Raw genomic sequence first — 18,542 nt, forward strand, 5'->3', positions numbered from 1 at the left:
GATATACATTTTCCCATCGCAATATGTGAGTTAGACTTCAGTCATGTGCCCACGAAACGCCCTGGTACACATGCACAGATTCTGATGCAGAGCTGAGATGGGAGCTGAGAGGCTGCATTTCTAAGAAGCACCCAGGTGATACCAATGCTGTTGGTCTCTGGACCACACTTTGAGTAGCCACGGTAGTAGATCGTTACATGCTAATGGGTTCTAGGGCAAGGGCTCAGCTCAGCATTGATACTGGCATGCATGAATTTGGGAATGGAAGAACGTCCCTTTTAAGAATAAAACTGAGAGTCTGTGAGGGAGCCTAGGGTGGGAGACCTGCTCTCAGGGGAGTGGCTTATAAGGGCCAGTGTTCTCTGCTTTGACTCCCACCTGCTAACCACACCCTGCTCACCGCAGACAGTTTTGCCGTGGTGCTGAGCGCAGGACAGTGACCCGACCCAATACCCTGGATCGCTGCCGAGGGAAGCTGCTGGTGCATAGCCTGGTATGGTTCAGGGAAAGGGAATGGGGGACCTGGCTAGGGCCTTCCACTTAGGCTCTTTCCCTGCCTTCTAGAGCTTGTTGGCAAAGCAAGGTCTGCGGCTTCTGCGGGACCTGAGGTGGGGCAACGTGCAGGAGAAGGTAGCATTGGCCAAGAAGCTCCTGGCAAAACTGCGCTTCCTGTCCCAGGAGGTAATGTGCACCTCCCCACCCTCCGCTTCCCACCCCTGGGTATCCTTTACCCAAGCTTTTTTGTTAAATTTTTAAATTTTTAAAAAAATACCGAAAAACACCAAACAAACGCAAACATTCCTAACTTTTTTTTTTAACTTTTTTATTAATTAAAAAAATTAACAAACAAAACATTCCTAACTTTTGATCATTCCGTTCTACATATAGAATCAGTAATTCACAATATCATCACATGGTTGCATTTTCATCATCATGATCATATCTTGGAACATTTGCATCTATTCAGAAAAAGAAATAAAAAGAAAACAGAAAAAAATTCGTACATACCAGACCCCTTCCCCTTCCCCGTCACTGATCACCAGCATTTCAAACTAAATTTAACATTTGTTCCCTGTTATTCATCTTTATTCCGTATGTTTTACTCGTCTGTTGATAAGGTAGATAAAAGGAGCATCAGACACAAGGTTTTCATAATCACACAGTCACATTGTGACAGCTGTATCATTATACAATCATCGTCTAGAAACATGGCTACTGGAACACAGCTCTACCTTTTCAGGCAGTTCCCTCCAGCCTCTCCATTACATCTTGGATAACAAGGTGATATCTACTTAATGCATAAGAATAACCTCCAGGATAACCTCTAGACTCTGTTTGGAATCCCTCAGCCATTGGCACTTTGTCTCATTTCACTCTTACCCCTTTTGGTGGAGAAGGTTTTCTCAGTCCCTTGATGCTGAGTCTCAGCTCATTCCAGGATTTCTGTCCCACGTTGCCAGGAAGGTCCACACCCCTGGGAGTCATGTCCCACATAGACAGGGAGCGGGTGGTGAGTTTGCTTGTTGTGTTGACTGGAGAGACAGGCCACATCTGAGCAACAAAAGAGGTTCTCTTGGGGGTGACTCTTAGGTCTAATTTTAAGTAGACTTGACCTATCCTTTGTGGGGTTAAGTTTCATATGAACAAACCCCAAGACTGGGGGCTTCAGCCTATAGCTTTGGTTGTCCACACTGCTTGTGAGAATATCAAGAATTCAACTTGGGGAAGTTGAATTTTCCCCCTTTCTCACCATTCCCGGAAGGGGACTTTGCAAATACTTTTTTATTCACTGTTCAAATCGCTCTGTTTACCCAAGCTTTTGAGCCATTCCAGAGACCTACAAGTAGGGGTAGCCTAATGTTTGTCCTGTGGAGTGGTGCCAGGGAACCACTGCTCTGGCACAGGACTGAAGTCCATTTGGAGCAGCTAAGGGTGAGGAAGGGTCTCAGGGCCTGGCAGGGGATCCAGGGAACATGCAGGATTTCTTCAGATGAAGATCGGGCATAACCTCCTTTCAAGCCTGAAGGTCTGAAGGTCTGAGCACGCTTGTGAAGGGTGAGGGGAATTCTCTTTTTTGGAGAACCTCTGCTAAGCATCAGCATATGTTATTTTGTGTGATCCTCCCAACAACCCTGGGAAGAGGTTACTCCATCAGACAGGTGTACAAACTGAGGCTTGGAGAGGGAAACTGATTGGCCCACCATGTCGTGGCTGGTGCATGGCAGAGCTGGAATGCAAAGCTTTGCTTGACTCTGTAGTTCAGTCCTTCCCAAAGGTACAGGATGTTTTCACCATTGAGACTAGAATTTCCTCTTGGTCAAACAGTGAGGCGTTGGATATTGGTTGTGGGCCTTGAAGGGTAAGTTTTGGTGTTTGGCAAATGTAAAAGAATGAAGTGTATGTGAAAGGCACAGAGTCGTGGAGGTATGTGTGGCTGGAAGACAGGGTTGGAAGGGGACACAGGATAGACACCTTATATTTCATTTTAGTGCAGATTTGCTTTATCTGGATTGAAAACCTCCCTTTGTCAGCTGTTTGAAAATATTTTATGGCTTAAATGTATGTGTCCTGAAATAATATATTTAATTTTGCTATTTTTCAAGCTTTATATAGTACTGTTTATACCCTTTTGCTTTTTTTACTCAATATTACATTTGGGAGATTATCCATATTTTTGCATGTAGTCATAGTTTGTCCATTCTCGTTGCTGTATAACATTCCATTGTATGAATATACTATAATTTATTTTGATGGATATGGGGGTTGTTCCCAATGGTAGTAATAAGACACAATGCTTGCGAGACTGTTTTTGGACGTGCCCTGGTATACAAGTGCAAGTGTTTTTCTCGTTTTTCTTATTCTCAAACTTCTGGGTTCAGTATCCCAAAGAGTTTTTGTTTATGTGGGTGATATCTCTTGATATTTACAATTTTATAAGTTAAGACTGATATGTTTAAAAATATATTTATTTGTTAAAGCATTTAACATAATAACAAACTCATTACATGTTAATATATATGATGTATTTAATGAGAAACGATGTTCTCCAAAACAAAAACAGTTTGATGAGAAAAGTGATATTGCTTTACAGTTTTGCAAATGTTTGGCTTCATAGAAGTCAGTTGGATTCTCATATTTGTTTCTGCATTCAATCTGTTGTGATATGTTGTTTTGCCTGAAGTTGTGAAGAAAATCCACTTCACAAAGATAAGTAGGAAAAAGGAGGAGTGCTTTAATAGTCGTTTTAGATAATTCTGGATATTTGGAGATATTCTTCTTTGGTACTACACCAAAATTGAACAAGTGGCAGTTCCTTTTTTTTTTTCTTTCTTTAATATGAATGTTCCTTTTATTGTTGAAGAATTACATGAAAAACATTTCCTGTTCTTTATCTTAAATTCTACTTTGCCAGTGATATTATTATTATTTTTTTTTGCCAGTGATATTATAACCCCATATCTTTGCCCATACTTTAAAAATTGTGGAATTTTTCAAACATAGACAGAAAATAGTAAATAAACCCTTCCATAGACGTCACCTAGATTCATTAATTTTCAAAATTTTGCCATACTTGCTCCATCAACTCCTTCTATGTTTTTTTTCTTTCCTTTTTTCTTCTGAGGTGTTTTGAAGCAAATCTCAGACATCACATCATTTCATACATGCATATATGTATTCTTCTTGATAATATAGACATTTCCTTTCAAAATCACAAAGCCAATACATCTCACAAAATTGACAGTAATTCTTTGGTATGCTGTAATCTGGTCCATATTCAGATACCCCAAATGTCTCTAAGATATCTTTTTACAGTTGATTGCTGCAAATCAGGATCCAACAAGGTCCATATATATCATTTAGCTGTGGAATCTCTAGAGCCTCTTTTAATTTAGAGCTACCCACCCTCTCCCTTCTCCCCCACACACTGCTTTTTTGAAAAAAAAAGATCAGTTTTCCTATAAAATGCCCCACATTTTGGATTTATCTCTTTACTTTTGTATGGTGTCCTTTAACTCGTTCTTCTTTCCCAGATATTTCCTCTAACCTAAAGCTTTAATTAAATTTAGGTTCAATTTTGGGACAAAATATTTTCTCAGTGCTGTGTATTTAATGTAATATATCAGAAAGCACATAATGTCTGCTTGGCCCCATTCTCTGTCTTCATGAGGTGACAGAGTGACCCATCCATTGCTAAGTTCTCCATCAACCTTTTATTCATTGTTATCCTTTTCCTGAATAAACTATTTCATTAGGGATTGCAAAATAGTGATTTTTTTTCTAATGTTTTTCCCACACACATTTACCAGCTGAAATATTTGGTAAAGAACTTTCCCTCATCAACTATGGTTGTTTATCCTGAAATAGTTTTTTTTTTTTTTTTTTTTAAGAGAGAGGGAGGAAGGGAAGGAAAGACAGAGAGAAGGAAGGAAGGATGGAAGGAAGGAAGGGAGGAAGAAAGGGAAACATCTTTAAACATTTTCTTGTTTTTATTATATTTTGTTTGTTTGTTTGTTTTTTACATGGGCTGGGGCCGGGAATCGAACCGAGGTCCTCCGGCATGGCAGGCAAGCACTCTTGCCCGCTGAGCCACCGCGGCCCGCCCCTGAAATAGTTTTTTAAGAAAGGATAAATGCTTGAATTTTTTTCGCTTCAATTGCCAGTTTTTGAGAGTAAGGAATTGATACCCTCAATACATCCAACCAATCCTTTACTTTTATCCTTTTTCGAATATTTTAAAACTTTTAAATTGTGTAATATAACATATATACAAAGTAAAGAAAGGGAAAAAGCAATTATTTTCAAAGCACACTCCAATTAGTTTCAGAAGATCCCAGAGTTTGTCACAGGCTACATTCCATCATCTCAGATTTTTCCTTCTAGCTGCTCCAAAACACTGGAGGCTAGAAGGAATATTAATAGAGTGATTCAGCAGCTGTACTTGTTTGTTAATCCCATTTTCTCTGTTATACCTCCTCCTTATCCTTTAATTCTTCTCCCAGTCTATAGGGATCTTTGGAGAATGCCTGTTCTGATTTTTTCATGTTAAGAAAAGGTGCCACACTAAAGGTTAGGGAGATGTAATTAATTGATAATCCTGGAGAGGCTGGTCCCTTTGGGTTTCAAGATTTATCTAACTTAGGAATCCTCTGAGAATCATATGTTCCAGGAAGGCGAACTTAGTGCCTGAAACCTTTATAGAATCTCAGTTCGAGCCCCAGGTATTCTTAAGAGTCAACAGGTGTGAGGTTGATTTGGTGTTTAGCAAACCATAGCAATTGGCACTAAACTAACTGAAGCTTGCATAACAGCACCCTCTAGAGCAACCTCTTGACTCCATTTGATTGCTCTTGGCCTCTGATGCCTGATTTTATTATACTTCTTTTCCCCCTTTTGGTCAGAAAGGTGTTGTGGATCCCACAGTGCCAGGACAAAACTCATCCCCAGGAGTCATGCCCCATGTTGTCAGGGAAATTTTCACCCATGAATGGCTTGTACCATGTAGGGGGAAAGGTAGTGATTTTTCTTGCAGAATTGGAAGCAACTTTAAAAAAAATTTTTTTTATTAATTAAAAAAAAGAAACACAAACATTCTGAATATATGCTCATTCTGTTCTACATATATCATCAGTAATTCACAGTATTATCACATTGTTGCATATTCATTATCATGATCATTTCTTAGAACATTTGTACCAATTCAGAAAAAGAAATAAAAAGACAACAGAAAAATAAAATGAAAACAGAAAAAAAAATTTTACATACCATAGCCCTTACCCCTCCCTTTCATTGATCACTAGCATTTCAAACTAAATCTGTTTTAACATTTGTTCCCCCTATTATTTATTTTTATTCCCTATGTTCTACTAGTCTGTTGACAAGATAGATAAAAGGAGCATCAGACACAAGTTTTTCATAATCACACAGTCTCATTATGAAAGCTGTATCATTACACAATCATCATCAAGAAACATGGCTACTGGAACACAGCTCCACATTTTCAGGCAGTTCCCTCCTGCCTCTCCATTACATCTTGGATAACAAGGTGATATCTACTTAATGCGTAAGAATAACCTCCAGGATAACCTCTCGACTCTGTTTGGAATCTCTCAGCCATTGGTACTTTGTCTCATTTCACTCTTCCCCCGTTTGGTCGGGTCTCAGCTCATTCTAGAGTTTTTCTCAATCCTTTGATGCTGAGTCTCAGCTCATTCTAGGATTTCTGTCCCACATTGCCAGGAAGGTCCACACCCCTGAGAGTCGTGTCCCACGTAGACAGGGGGAGGGTGGTGAGACTGCTCGTTGTGTTGGCTGGAGAGAGAGGCCACATCTGAGCAACAAAAGAGGTTCTCTTGGGGGTGACTCTTAGGCCTAATTTTAAGTAGGCTTGACCAATCCTTTGTGGGGTTAAATTTCATATGAACAAACCCCAAGACTGGGGGCTCAGCTATAGCTTTATTTGTCCACACTGCTTGTGAGAATATCAAGAATTCAACTTGGGGAAGTTGAGTTTTCCCCCGTTCTCACCATTCCCCGAAGGGGACTTTGCAAATACTTTTCCACTCCTGATCAGATCACTCTGGTATTCATCGGGGCATCACCTGGACAAACCAACAAAATCTCATGTCCTATACAAGGTTCCATTACTTAAGGTGTTCAACCAACTATCTACATAAGTTACATTAGGAAATGCACTCGTCAAAATTTAAATTTTGTACCAAATAAGCATTTTTTGCTTTAGTCTCACACATAAGGTGAAATTTTGAAATATTCATTACCATCTATTTTCGGCACACTGCAGTAATGACATTCCTTTGTTCTTCCTCGTGCAAAAACATTTTTAAATTTGTACATTTAGTCAGTATCATTATACACTCTAGGCATTCCTAGATTACACCATCTCAATGTTTATCGTCTGTCTTTCTTTCTGATTTCATTTATGCCCCAGCCCTCCTCCCTCTATCATTCTCACATGCAGCTTCATTCAGTGTTTTAACATAATTGTATTACAGTTAGGTAATATTGTGCTGTCCATTTCTGAGTTTTTACATTCAGTCCTGTTGTACATTCTGTATCCCTTCAGCTCCAATTACCCAATATCTTACCCTATTTCTATCTCCTGATGGTCTCTGTTACCAACAAAATATTCCACGTTTATTCACTAATGTCAGTTCATATCAGTGAGACCATACAGTATTTGTCCTTTTGTTTTTGGCTAATCTCACTCAGCATAATGTCCTTAAGGTCTGTCTATGTTGTTACATACTTCATAACTTTATTCTGTCTTACAGCTGCATAATATTCCATCGTATGTATATGCCAGTTTGTTTAGCCATTCGTCTGTTGATGGACATTTTGGCTGTTTCCATTTCTTGGTATTTGCAAATAATGCTGCTATAAACATTGGTGTGCAAATATCCGTTTGTGTCTTTTCCCTCATGTCCTTTGAGTAGAGACAGCATATAGATGGGTCCTGTTTTTTAATCCATTCTGCCAGTCTATGTCTTTTGATTGGGAAGTTTAACATTCAGTGTTATTACTGCACAGGTAGTACTTTCTTCTACTATTTTGTTTTCTGGATTTTATATGTCATATCTGATTTTCCTTATTTTTACTCATAGTCTTCCTTTCTACACTCTTCTCCACACCTCTCTCTTCTGTCTTTTCATATCTGTCTCTAGTGCTCACTTTAGTATTTCTTGCAGAGCTGATCTCTTGGTCACAAATTCTCTCAGTGATTTTTTGTCTGAAAATGTTTTAATTTCTCCTTCATTTTTGAAGGACAATTTTTCTGGATATAGAATTCTTGGTTGGCAGTTTTTCTCTTTTAGCAATTTAAATATATCATCCCACTGTCTTCTTGCCTCCATTGTTTCTGCTGAGAAATCTACGCATAGTCTTATTGGACTTCCCTTGTATGTGATCTATTGCTTTTTTCTTGCAGCTTTCAAGATTCTCTCTTTCTCTTTGGCCTCTGACATTCTGATTAGTAAGTGTCCTGGAGTATGTCTATTTGGATCTATTCTCTTTGGGGTACGCTGCAGTTCTTGGATCTGTAATTTTAAGTCTTTCATAAGAGTTGGGAATTTTCAGTGATAATTTCCTCCATTATTTTTTCTCCTCCTTTTCCCTTCTCTTCTCCTTCTGGGAGACCCACAACATATATATTTGTGTGCTTCATATTGTCATTCAATTCCCTGAGTCCCTGCTCATATTTTTCCATTTTTTTCCCTATAGTTTCTGTTTCTTGTTGGATTTCAGATGTTCCATCCTCCAGTTCACTAATCCTATTTTCTGCCTCTCGAAATCTACCATTGTAGGTTTCCATTGTTTTTTTTTTTCATCTCTTCTACCGTGCCTTTCATTCCCATATGTCCTGTGATTTGTTTTTTCTGACTTTCAATTTCATCTTTTTGTTCATTCCTTGCCTTATTTATATCCTCCCTCAATTCATTGATTTAGTTTTTGATGCAGTTTTCCATGTCTGTTCGTATATTCTGAATTAATTGTTTCAGCTCCTGTATGTCATTTGAATTGTTGGTTTGTTCCTTTGACTGGGCCATCTCTTCAGTTTTCCTAGTGTGATCTGTTATTTTTTGCTGGTGTCTAGGCATTTAATTACCTTAATTAGTTTATTCTGGAGATTGCTTCCACTTCTTTTATCTAGGGTTTTCTTGCTGGATGAATTTGTTGTCTATCTGTTCTTTGACATTCAGTTCAGCTTTATCTGGACCTCTCGCTTAGGTTTTCTTTAACAGAGGAGAAATTTTTCAGTTCTTGTTTTCTTGTTTCTTTCCCTGCTTGTATGGTGCTTCCCCCCCTCAACACACACACTTAGAAGGGTCTACTTAGGTATTATACACCCAAGCCAGATTTTCCCAAACCAAACTGGCCTTCTGTCAAGAGGAAAGAGTCACCTGCATCACTTTTCCCTGAGGGTTTGACCCAGCAGGTTGAAAGACTTTCCTGTGAAGTCTCTGGACTCTGTTTTTCTTATCCTACTCAGTATGTGGCGCTTGTCTGACTGCAGGTCCCACCAGCATAAGATGATGCGGTACCTTTAACTTTGGCAGACTCTCCCTGCTGGGGGCATGGTGGAGACAGAGGAGAGGTTGTAGGCTGGGTTTAATGGCTTCAAATTACCAAGCCCTGGTGTCTGAATTCCTTGAGGGAGGAATTCCACCTGAACTGGGCTTCACCCTTCCCTTGGGGAAGGTACAGGCTCCAGACAAGTCCCCAAACGAGCTTGTTTCTGCTTATTCCTGGGGCAATTGCAGCCCAAGAAGCCCCACTGCTGTATTCAAAGGCAGTTAAGCCTTTGTAGAAGCACAGCCACAAAAACCTCTGTTTCCTTCTTTTTTTCTTTTTCTGTCAGCCCTGCCCCCTTGGCACTGGGGCAAAAATGAGCAATCTCCGCTTTGACCAGGTTCACCTGAGCTGGGGCCTATTTTTGGTAGTCAGAATTTGTTAATTAATGCCACAATTGGTGTTTGGTTGGGCTCAGCCCCTGCTGCTGGTAAAGTCTGTTTCCTTTCCCCTCTGGGAAGCCGCTTGTGGGGGAGGGGCGCTGGCCACCACGGCTTGGGGAACTCACGGTTTGGGGGAGGCTTGCAGCTGGTCCAGCTGGTCCAGACTGGGGTACACTGTGTGTCCGGTCACTGATGTGGCTCTGGGAGCTGTTCTGTACTGTTTCTGGTTATTTAGTAGTTGTTCTGGAGGATGAACTAAAATGCGCACCTTGTTAAGCCGCCATCTTGGCCCGGAAGTCTGAAAGCAACTTTTAGGCCTTGTTATGAGTAGTCTTAGCTTCTCCCCTACAGAAATAAGTTTCCTAAGGGCAAACCTCAAAATCCAGGAGTTGACCTATTTTCTTGGGAGTCCCCAATGGTTGGGAGAATACCCGGGGTTTCCCGGGTAGGAGAGTATATATATATATATTTTCCCCCCTTCAGATTCCCAAGGGACGCTTATCAATATATATATATATATTGGCTTTTAAAAAGGGAATTTATTAAGTTGCAAATTTACAGGTCTAAGGCCGTTAAGACATCCAGAGGAAGATACCTTAACTCCAAAGAAAGGGCCGATGTCATTGGGGCTTTCTCTCTCAGCTTCTGCTGATACTTTTTAATTTTCAACCCACCGTAGTCTGAGCTGTATCCTGGGAGGCACTACACCAAGCCATAGAGAATTACAAGGTCTCATTCCTGTTCTGAACTCTAGGAGTCTGGGTTGTCTAAATGACCCATCCAGAGAGGCTGATTCCGACTGTGTGTTACAGAAAATTTAGGTTCTAGACACAATAAACCTCTGTGCCTTTGGTCTCACACAAATGGTAGTTTCTTAAAGGTTAGTGTCAATGTGGAATCTGAAACCATATCAAATAACTTTTTATACATTGGTCTGTCTTGCACTTTGAATGGCTCTATTACCCTTGCATGTTTTTTTTTCAAAGTGGAATTGTATGTTTTTTAAGTTTTTATTGATAAAACAACATACAAGCACATACATTCTTTTTTTAAAATTTTTTATTGATAACATCAAACATACAAGCATGAACATTCTTAACATATGAGCATTCCATACATGGTGTGCAATCAGTGGCTCACAATATCGTCACATGGTTGTATATTCATCATCATGATCATTTTTTAGAATACTTGCATCACTCCAGAAAAAAATAAAAAGAAAAAACTCACATACCATACCCCTTATCCCTCCCTCTCATTGACTACTAGTATTTCCATCTACCCAATATATGTTTTTTAATTTTAACATTTGTTCCCCCATTATTTATTTATTTTTAATCCATATTTTTATACTCATCTGTCCATACTGTAGATATAAGGAGCATCAGACAGAAAGTTTTCATAATCATGCAATCACATTACGAAAGCTATGTCATCATACAGTCATCTTCAAGAAACATGGCTACTGGAACACAGCTCTACAGTTTCAGTACTTCCCTCTAGCCTAATACATTTTAAACTAAATAGGGGATATCTATATAAATAATCTCCAGGATAGCCTCTCGACTCTGAAATCTCTCAGGCTGTGACACTTTATTTTGTCTCATTTCTCTCTTCCCCCTTTTGGTCGAGAAGGTTTTCTCAATCCCTTCATGCTGAGTCCCAACTCATTCTAGGATTTCTGTCCCACGTTTCCAGGGAGGTTTACATCCCTGGGAGTCACATAGAGAGGGGGAGGGCAGTGAGTTTGCTTCCCGGGTTGGCTGAGAGAGTGAGGCCACATCTGAGCAACAAAAGAAGTCCTCTAGAAGTAAGTCTTGGGATACCTATAGGTAGGCTAAGCTTCTCTGATACCTACATAATACCCTTGCATGTTTTTGAATCATGCATAGATCAGTTGGAAATTTGGTACACTGAATTGTGTTTTTCCAAATGTTAACGCATTTCATTATACAGTATCATAGCATCACATTCATTAATATCACCACTAGTCTCATCAGAAAAGTCTTTAGGTGTCAGGAAGCTGTCAAATTCACAATAGCAGATACAAGAGATAAAGGCTTTCCACAATTCTAATTTTCATTTTAAAGTTTGACAGAATTTGTTGCAAATGACAACTTTCAGTTGTTTTTTGTCAAGTGTCAGATTCACTTTGTTAATGTTCAAGAAAATGAATAACTCTAGTTAATCAAGACTTAATAACCATAGTTTGTCCGTCGTACTTCCAAGAAAAAAGTGTTTCATTAAAAATATATAGCTATTTTGGCTTACAGTTTAACTTCAACATCATGCAAGTGCATTTCCTTAAGATTATCATACTTTGGTATGTAGAAGTACTTTATGTGTGTTTCCCATTTTGTCATGCAAAATGTATATATATATATTTTTCGATTTGCTACTATTTTATTGAGAATTTTTGCATCTATGTTCATTAGGGAGATTGGCCTGTAGTTTTCCTTTTTTATAGCATCTTTACCTGTTATAGTATTAAAATGATATTAGCTTCATAAAATGAGTTAGATAGTGTTCCTTTTTCCTCAACTTTTTGGAAAAGTTTGAGGAGGATTGGTGTTAGTTCTTTCTGGAATGTTTGATAAAATTTGCCTGTGAAGCCATCTGGCCCTGGGCTTTTCTTTGTAGGAAGATTTTTGATGATTTATTGAATCTCTTTACTTGCGATTGGTGTGTTGAGATCTATTTCTTCCTGAGTCAGTGTAGCTTGTTTGTATGTTTCCAGGAATTTGTCCATTTCATCTGAGTTGTCTGGCTTGTTGGTGTATAGTTGTTCACAGTATTCTCTTATGATTTCTTTCCTTTCTTCAGGGTCTGTGGTAACACACCCCTTCTCATTTCTGATTTTATTTATTTGCACTCTCTCTCTTTTTTCTTTGTCAGCGTTGCTAGTGGTCTGTGCAACCAGCATGGCTCAGTGTGGGGACTGAAGGGAGGCGATTGGGAATTGAGAAAGAAACACAAGAGACAAAGATATAGTTAAAGCTGGGACCAGGTGGGACTCTGAGCTCAGATGGAGACTCAAGGACCCTGAGAGGTTCAGCACTGTTTATTTTATAGGGCTGCAAGGTAAAGAAAGTTAAAAATGTAACTAAAGAAGATGGAGGAGGAAGCAGGAGCTGAACCATCTGCTTCCTTGTGACCAATGAGTCAAAAATTCCACACATTTCCCAAGGCCACCTCCCGGCCCCAGACTCAACCAGCTTTGCAACGCTTTAATCTTTTCAGGACATCAGGTGCCTTTTCCCATAGAGATGGCTTTGCTGTATCTCTGCAGCGAGCATGTGACCTGTCTCATCCGTGCCTGACAGTGGCCCATCAATTGTATTGATTTTCTCAAAAAACCAACTTTTGGTTTAATTGATTCTTTCTATTGTTCTTTTGTTCTCCCATTCATTTACCTTTGCTTTAATCTTTGTTATTTCTCTTCTCCTATTTGCGGTTAATTTGCTGTTCTTTCTCAAGTGCCTCTAGATTTGCTGTTAAGTCCTTGATTTTTGCTCTTTCTTGTTTATTGATATAGGCATTTAAGGTCATAAATTTCCCTCTCAGCACAGCCTTTGCTGCCTCCCATAATTTCTGATAAGTTGTATTCTCATTTTCATTTATCTCCAGATAGCTACTGATTTCTCTAGCAATTTCTTCTTGGATCCACTGGTTGTTTAGGAATTTGTTATTTAGTCTCCATATATTTGTGAATGTTCTCATTCTTTGGTGGTTGTTGAGATCCAGCTTCATCCCATTGTGATCAGAGAAAGTGCTTTGAATGGTTTCAATATTTTAAAATTTATAAAGACCTGTTTTATGCCCCAGCATATGATCTATCCTGCAGAATGTTCCATGAGCACTAGAGAAGAATGTATATCCTTGTGCTTTGGGGTGCAACGACCTATATATGTCTGTTAGGTCTAATTCATTTATCAAGTTATTTAACTTCTCTATTTTTCCTTGTTGATCTTCTGTCTGGTTGCTCTTTCTATAGAGAAGGGTGGTATATTGAAGTCCCCTACTATTATTGTTGAAACATCTGTTGCTCAGTTCAGCTTTGCCAATTCCTGTCTCATGTACTGTGGAGCTCCTTGATTGGGAGCATAAACATTTATGATTGTTATATCTTCTTGGTGAATTGACTGTTTAATTAGTATGTAGTGTCCTTCTTTGTCTCTGAAGATGTCTATATTTAAAGTCTATTTTGTCCAATATTAGTGTGCTGGTTTGAAGGGAAGTATGTCCCCTAAGAAAAGCCATGTTTTAATATGGATCCCATTTCTTAAAGGTAGAATAGTCTCTATTCAATGCTGTGTATTTGGGACTGTGATGGGATCATCTCCCAGGTTGATGAGATTTAGTTAAGAACGGTTGTTAAACTGGATTAGGGGATGACATGTCTCCACCCATCTGAGTGGGTCTTGATTAGTTTCTGAAGTCCTATAAAAGAGGAAACATTTTGGAGAATGAGAGATTCAGAGAGAGCAGAGAATGCTGCAGCACTACGAAGCAGAGAGTCCTTCAGCCAGCGATCTTTGGAGATGAAGAAGGAAGATGCCTCCCGGGGAGCTTCATGAAACAGGAAGCCAGGAGAGAAATCTAGCAGATGATGCCGTGTCTGCCATGTGCCCTTCCAGCCAAGAGAGAAGCCCTGACTGCGTTCGCCATGTGCCTTTCCAGCTGAGAGAGAAACCCTGAACTTCATCGGCCTTCTTGAACCAAGGTATCTTTCCCTGGATGCCTTTGATTGGACTTTTCTATAGACTTGTTTTAATTCTCGGCCTTAGAACTATAAACTAGCAACTCATTAAATTCCCCTTGTTAAAAGCCATTCCGTTTCTGGTATATTGCATTCCAGCAGCTAGCAAACTAGAACAATTAGTATAGCTATTCCTACTTTCTTTTGGTTACGACTTGTGTGGAAGATCTTTTTTCATCCTTTCACTTTCAATCTATTTGTATCCTTGTGTCTAAAATGAGGCTCTTATAAGCAGCATATAGCTGAATTATGTTTCTTAATCCATTCTGCCAATCTGTGTCTTTTAATTGGTAAGTTTAGTCTGTTAACCTTCAAAGTTATTACTGAAAAGGCGTTTCTTGATTCTACCATCTTATCTTTTTAATTTTTTTGTCAGATCTATGTATTCTTTTCCCTCTTTCTCTTTGTATACTTTAAATTATCCTTAGTGGTACTCTTCAATTCTGTGCCCTCCTGCAGACCTCCCTCTACTGTCTTTATTTTTTTCAGCCAGCAAAACTCCTTTTAAGATTTCTTGTAGGGCTGGTCTCTTGTTGACAAATTCTTTCAGGACTTCTTTGTCTGTAAAAACTTTAATCCCTCCCTCAATTTTGAAGGACAGTTTGGCTGGGTACAGAATTCTTGGCTGGAAGTCTTTCTCTTTCAGGATCTTGAATATATCATACCACTGCCTTCTCACCTCCAGGGTGCTAGTTGAGTAGTCTGAACTCAGTCTCATTTGGTTTCCCTTGTATGTAGTAGATTGTTTTTCTTTTGCCGCTTTCAGGATTTTCTGCTTCTCTTCAACATTTAACAGACTGATTAGTGTGTGTCTTGGGGAAGGCCTATTTGAATTTATTCTGTTTGGAGTTCTTTGATCTACTTTGACTTGTATATTTATGTCCTTTATGAGGGTTGGGAAGTTTTCCCCCATTATATCCACAGCTATTCTTCTTAGCCCTTCATTCCTCTCTTCTCCTTCTGGGACACCAGTGAGTCTTAAATTTGTGCGCTTTGTTTTGTTTATCATTTCCCTGAGTTCCCATTCAGTTTTTTCCATCTTTTTTTCCATTTAGTGTTTTGAGTCTTCAAAGTCAATTATCCTGCCCTTTATATCGTTTATTCTTTCTTCTGTCTCTTTAAATCTGGTGTTGTGTGCTTCTAGTATGTTTTTTATTTGGCCAGAGAGTCTTTAATCTCTGTGATTTCCGCTATCTTTCTATTTATTCTTTCAAATTCTCTTTATGTTCTTCTACTGTCTTCTTGATCTCCTTTATGTCATTTGCTATCCCATTAATTTTTTTATTGCTCATTAATTTTTACTATATTTATTGAGTTTTACAATCATCCCCATGATCTAATTTGAGAATATTATCATTGTCCAAAACAGAAATTTTGTACCCATTAGTTATTTGCCATTTCCCCTACTTCCACCTCCCCAGCAGTAAGTATGTTTTTTTAATAGTAAATTTTTCTTTAATCACAATTTTTTAGCACTTCTTTTCTTTTTTTTAACTGTTAAATTTTTTTAAAAATACCAAAAAAACACCAAACAAATGCAAACATTCTGAACTTTTGATCATTCCGTTCTGCACATATAATCAGTAATTCACAATATCATCACATAGTTGCATATTCATCATCATGATCATTTCTCAGAACATTTGCATCTATTCAGAAAAAGAAATAAAAAGACAACAGAAAAAATTCATACATACCATACCTCCCACCCCTCCCCCTCACCGATCACCAGCATTTCAATCTAAATTTATTTTAACATTTGTTCCCCCTATTATTCATCTTTATTCTGTATTTAATCACCGTTTTAAGGATGCTCAAAGATATTTTGTGATAGTTGGTACTCCTTGATTTAAGATAGATTTTTGCTGTCGTTTTGATCCTCCCCAAGAGAAGACCTTACTTTATGATGCAATTTGGCTATCCCACTTATTTTATTAAATAGAATTGTTTGAACATCTTTGATTAGTTGTTCCAGCATCTGTGTCTTCTCTGGTGTTTTAATTTGGTCATTACGCAGAGCTATATCTGTCTGCATTGTGATATGCTTGATGATCTTCTGCTGTCTTCGTGTCATCATGTAAATATCTTGATTGATTTACTTTGGAAATTGATTTCTTTCAGCTTTGTGTTTGCGGGATGGTTGTACAGCAGGGAGCAGGGCATGGGGTGGAGCAGTCAGTAAGGTGATTTGTTTCAGGACAGGTATAGGTGCAAGTTGGGGATGTTACACTAATGCTTATGAACATGGGTGCCCAGCAGCCAGGGAGGTTGTAACTGGTGGGTGCACTGATCTGGGGGGCGTATCCCTGGTGTGCGCTGGTCTGAGGCACAGGCCCCTTTGTGCGCATGCATAGAGCTGTGGCAGCAGGTTGGTGTTATGCCTTCATGGATTGGGGGCAGATGTGACCCGGCTGTGCAGGTCGGCACTTCCTCAGAGCTGGGAAGTGAGGCTGAGGGCTGTGCACATGTGCAGTTTAGGATTGCTTTAAGGTGCAATTCCCAGAGCTGAATGACGTGACTGGGGGCCGGTGTGCATGCGTGGGCCTGGGAGTGCTGAAAACAGATGTGCTGAGCTGGGGCAGGGGCAATGTAGAATGAGACTGTGTGACACTATGGGTGGGGGGGTGGGGGTAGCTTGGGTATGGAGGTCAGTGCTCGCAGCCTTCATGCCGGCAACAGCCTGCAGGGAATAGGGAGGGGGAGGTAGTGCTCGGGAGGGGTGCAGGAGAGGTGAGTTGGGCTGCACTTGGGGTGGGGGTGAGGGGCAGGTACACGCACTGGGAACTGGTAGGGTGGGGGCACCTGGAGGGTGGGGAATGGGAGCGGGTGATGGGGTTCAGGTGCTTGGGTGTGGGGTGAGTTGCCGGTCACGGAGCTGTGCTGGTGAGGGTACTGCACCCAAGGAATGTGGTCTGGCTTACTTCCTAGTCCCATGTTCCCTTCCATGCACTCCCGTGGGTGCCTCTGTGCCAGGTTCCAGCCCTCTGCCTCTCAGTTCCTCAGCCTCTGCAAGCAGCGCTGCCGCATGTGGTGCAGAAGCCTCTCCCAGGTCAGTCGCACTCCCGAATTGCTGCCTGAGTCGCCCTCCTCTAACTTTTCCGTGGAGCAGGGCTAAGCTCGAGCTGCTCCAGTCAGCCATCTTCCCTGAAGTCCTCTGTCACGCGAAATATTTTTGCAAAACAGTACTCAGGGCTAGAACTTCAATATAACTAATAATTTTTGCTTCTTCTTCAAGGATATATACATATATTTTTACTATGAGTTCACAGTAATGAGTTATACAATGACTGCTAGTATTTGGTACCACTGCCTCAGGTCTTGCCAAGGTGCCAGCTTTTGCATCCTCAGTGCAAGTGTCAACATACCAAAAAAGGCAAATAACATGGTAGTATATTATGAGATTAGTTCTGACCTTTCAGAAGTTCCAAGAGTGGAGAGCTGATGCTCTAGGATAATACACACAAGTGTCAAACTGTTGGGTCATGAGGTATGCACAGCTTCAAATTTGCTAATGAATGCCCATTTTTTCCAAATATTTATCGATACTTGTCCTTGTCACACTTAAATTATCAATCTGGTGGCTGTACAGTGACATTTCATTGTGGTTTTAATTTGCAATTTGGTGATTACTAATAAGGTTGAGTATATTTTCTATGTGTTAGTCATTTGGATTTCTTCTGGAATGTACCAGTTTGAGTCTTTTACCCATTTTTCCATTGGATTGACTGTTTTTATGTACTTCTTTATCCCTTCTGGATGCTAGTCCTTTGTTGGTTATATGTGTTAACAAACGTCTTTTCTGTTAATGCCTTGGCTCTCACCCTCTTTGGGTGTATTTTTGTTGTTGTTAAAATAAAAAAATATTTTTATTATAAACACCAAACAAACATACAAACATTCTTGTCATGTCTTTTGTATTTTTTTAATTTTAATTATTTTTTTTTCTGTTTGTTTTGGTGTATTTTGACGAATAGAAGTTTCTCTGTTTTTTTCTCATGGAATTTTTTTTTGGTTGCTAGGGCCGGGAATCAGACTCTATTCTCCCATGTGGTAGGCAAGCATTCTACCACTGAATCACCCATGTACCCACAATCTCGTTTTTTTTTTTTTTCTACATGGGCAGGCACCAGGAATCAAACCTGGGTCCTCTGGCATGGCAGGCAAGCATTCTTGCCTGCTGAGCCACCGTGGCCCACCCTACAATTTCATTTTTTTAAAATATATTTTTGTTGACAAATCTTCACATGCATACAGTCCATACATGGTGTACAGTATCTCACAATATCATCGCATAGTTGTGTATTCATCACCAGGTT

At 39.6% G+C, this 18,542-nt stretch overlaps 1 protein-coding gene across 4 annotated transcripts in view; it reads left to right on the plus strand.

The window, feature by feature from the left end:
• LOC143691563 (fer-1-like protein 4) overlaps nt 1–18,542 on the plus strand; it is a 74,200-nt gene that overhangs the window by 9,938 nt on the left and 45,720 nt on the right. For all 4 annotated transcript variants that reach the window (XM_077170218.1, XM_077170227.1, XM_077170236.1 and 1 more), the window contains 2 exons: nt 406–493; nt 565–681. In XM_077170218.1, the coding sequence (XP_077026333.1) occupies nt 406–493; nt 565–681 (205 nt within the window). The remainder of the gene's footprint in view (nt 1–405; nt 494–564; nt 682–18,542) is intronic.

The sequence above is a fragment of the Tamandua tetradactyla genome, chromosome 1 (genome assembly GCF_023851605.1).
Source record: "Tamandua tetradactyla isolate mTamTet1 chromosome 1, mTamTet1.pri, whole genome shotgun sequence".
Lineage (NCBI taxonomy): Eukaryota > Metazoa > Chordata > Mammalia > Pilosa > Myrmecophagidae > Tamandua > Tamandua tetradactyla.